The sequence below is a fragment of the Pteropus vampyrus genome, unplaced genomic scaffold, assembly GCF_000151845.1.
Source record: "Pteropus vampyrus isolate Shadow unplaced genomic scaffold, Pvam_2.0 Scaffold106, whole genome shotgun sequence".
Lineage (NCBI taxonomy): Eukaryota > Metazoa > Chordata > Mammalia > Chiroptera > Pteropodidae > Pteropus > Pteropus vampyrus.
Window position 1 is genome coordinate 6095750 of NW_011888887.1, and position 2658 is coordinate 6098407.

Genomic DNA, 2658 nt, shown 5'->3' on the forward strand with positions numbered 1-2658 from the left:
GGGGACATATCATAGCTTATGTAAACAAACTATTTCTTTATTAATGATTTTTCAGCTTTCCAATAAATTCCTAACTCAGGCCCAGACTGAAGTCACAAGAAGAATCTATAGGGTTCCAGAATTTTCTAGACCCTGAATATGCTAAGGCAGCTAGAGTTCAGTGAAGGTGTCTGGCTTTTACCATACTAAGCCTATCACAGAATCTCAAGACCTGAGGGCAAACCAATTTCCTGGAGTGGTAGGGGCTGCGGTGATGCCTTAGACCTGGAGCTTGGGAGGACAAGAGCCTTGTCTTCCTGGCCTACATGTCTGCATGTCCTCCAGCCCGGCAGGGAGTCCCCTCAAGGAGGGCTCAGCTTATTTACATAATGAAAACTGGCAGAATTTAATATGACATCTGCACAGATGCAATCTTCCTTTAAATAAAAAGCACTAATAAATGTTTATGGTCAAGAAGCTCAATGTATTTTAACATGAAGCAGTTTGTCCATTATATTCAACTTAAATATCCTGAAATTGAGTTTACCAGGTGATGTGTAATGCATTTTTTTACAACTCACTGAGGCTATTTGCCTTCATCTTCAAATATTTAAAGTGTAACATGTTTTAATGGAAATTACAAATCTGCCACTGTACTCTATCGGCCTCCTTTAAATCTGCTATAATCATTTCTTTGGGCTGAAAATTCTTCTCTGCTCACGCATTACTAACCTACAATCACTCTGAAGACCAAGATACAATTTAAACGTCTTGGGGTTCTCTAAAGTGGAATACAAAATTTATTGTATGGCTCCAGTTCAGTGCAAAATTTTCCACGATTATGCCAAGGAAACAGAGACTCATCAGTACCCTCGTCAAGTAGCCCTGTCATTACTGTGACTCTCAGAGTTGGAACAAAATGCATCCAAAGTTGCTTCTAACCCAGGACTTCTAGAGGGAGTGTTTAAAGTAGCTGCTTCCAAAACTGTTGTAATTGTGGCTTGTGCAAACATTCAGTGAACAAAACACTCTTTCTCCTTAAAGGTAAGTGCCAACCATGGGCTCCCCTCAGGGTTGTTCCCTGAGCACAGGCAGGAAGATAAGAGTTCTCATCCTTGGCTCAGTAAGTCACGTAAAGCAAACCCCTCTTCTGAACAGCAGGGCAGACACACCAACGAAGAGCTGCGTGCAGGAGACTTAGGGGCCAAATGACTGATAAGCAAAGATGAAGTAGTCACTTAATATTAAGCCCCAGCTTTTTCACCAGTGATGGATCAAACCTTGCTCCCACCTTAGGAGTTTGTATAAGGCTAAGTCAATGTTGGTAAATCAAGTTAAAGTCAAGTCAAAATATTGGTAGGTTATCTAGAAGCCTATGTAATGCTTAGTTATAAGCCACATTCCTAAATCTCTCAAAATCCCCAGTGGAAACACACTCTACACATCTACACAGTCTACATATCTACACAGTCTACACATCTACACAGTCTACACAGCAGACCTGGTGAATAAAAGACATGCTAGGAATGCTGGTCTCTAAGACAGAGGGCCTCCATTAGAACTCATTAATGAAGCATCTCACTCAGCTTCTGATTCCACATCCTTATCAATAAACTGAGGATTGAGCAGGGAGATAGACAGGGTCAAATATGTGGTGACAGAAAGAAATCTAACTATGGGAGGTGAACACACAGTATAAACGTCTACATGCCTTACTGTCAAAACGTACAGCTGAAACGAATCGGATTTCATTAACCAATGTCACCATAAAAAACAAATTTATTAAAAAACAAAACAAAACTGAAGATTCCAACTCCCTCCCTTAATCAGAACAGAATAATAGAAGGGAAAGTGTGTGGTTAACAAAGCAAACAGAAAGTACTTTATCAACTGTAAAACTCCTAATAACAAATAAAACATTGTTAAAATTCACAAGGGCAGCTAAGACTCCAAGACTCAGGATACAGCCCAGCGGGGCAGAGTGAAAGCCGTGACCTGGAGGCTACTACCTGATGGTGGTGCCCTGCAGACGGTCTATCTTCTTATTGAGCTCAGCAATGATGCTGTGGAGTTCCGTGATGCGTTCTTCGTACCGAAGTGTCGTTCGCTCCTGGACGTCCTCATGCTCTCTCATGAGGTGAGACTGCTCACACTGAAATTGAGAGAATAAGACAGACAGAAGTGCCAATGAGTTGATGCACCTATAACGCTAGTGATTCTAAATTTTATGGCCTCAAACCTTTATAACCTCAACAGGCCCCAAATAAAACATATGCCTACTCACTGGCCAGCAATCCCAGGAGACACAACAGCTAAACTTTACAAAGCCCCTAGTGGACATCTGAGCCCTTGCCTCTCTAGAAGCCATACTTTCTTTGGGGAAAGGCCCCTCTGCCATTGCGCACAATCTTTGTGGGACTATCTGAGTCTCCTTTTTTCCCTAGCCAAGAAGTGGGCAAGGGCCTGGGCTGGATCCATCAGGTACCTTCTTTCGAGAATTTGAATCTTGAGTGAATAGACCTAAAGTTGCATCGTGTCAATTCATCTGAGGATCCTGAAGAGACTGCCCCTTAGTTTCTGCTACCTATATTCCCCAGGGCATCCTTCCCAAGCTCTTTATTGCCTTTTAGTTCCCCTTTTACCCATTTGTTCCTTTTTTTTTGCTGAAGTCTTCTGTGG

General features: G+C 42.1%; 1 protein-coding gene across 4 annotated transcripts in view; it reads right to left on the reverse strand.

Moving 5' to 3' along the window:
* Positions 1–2658, reverse strand: part of MCC (mutated in colorectal cancers) — a 398889-nt gene that overhangs the window by 99256 nt on the left and 296975 nt on the right. For all 4 annotated transcript variants that reach the window (XM_011365176.2, XM_011365177.2, XM_011365179.2 and 1 more), the window contains one exon: positions 1989–2131. In XM_011365176.2, the coding sequence (XP_011363478.1) occupies positions 1989–2131 (143 nt within the window). The remainder of the gene's footprint in view (positions 1–1988; positions 2132–2658) is intronic.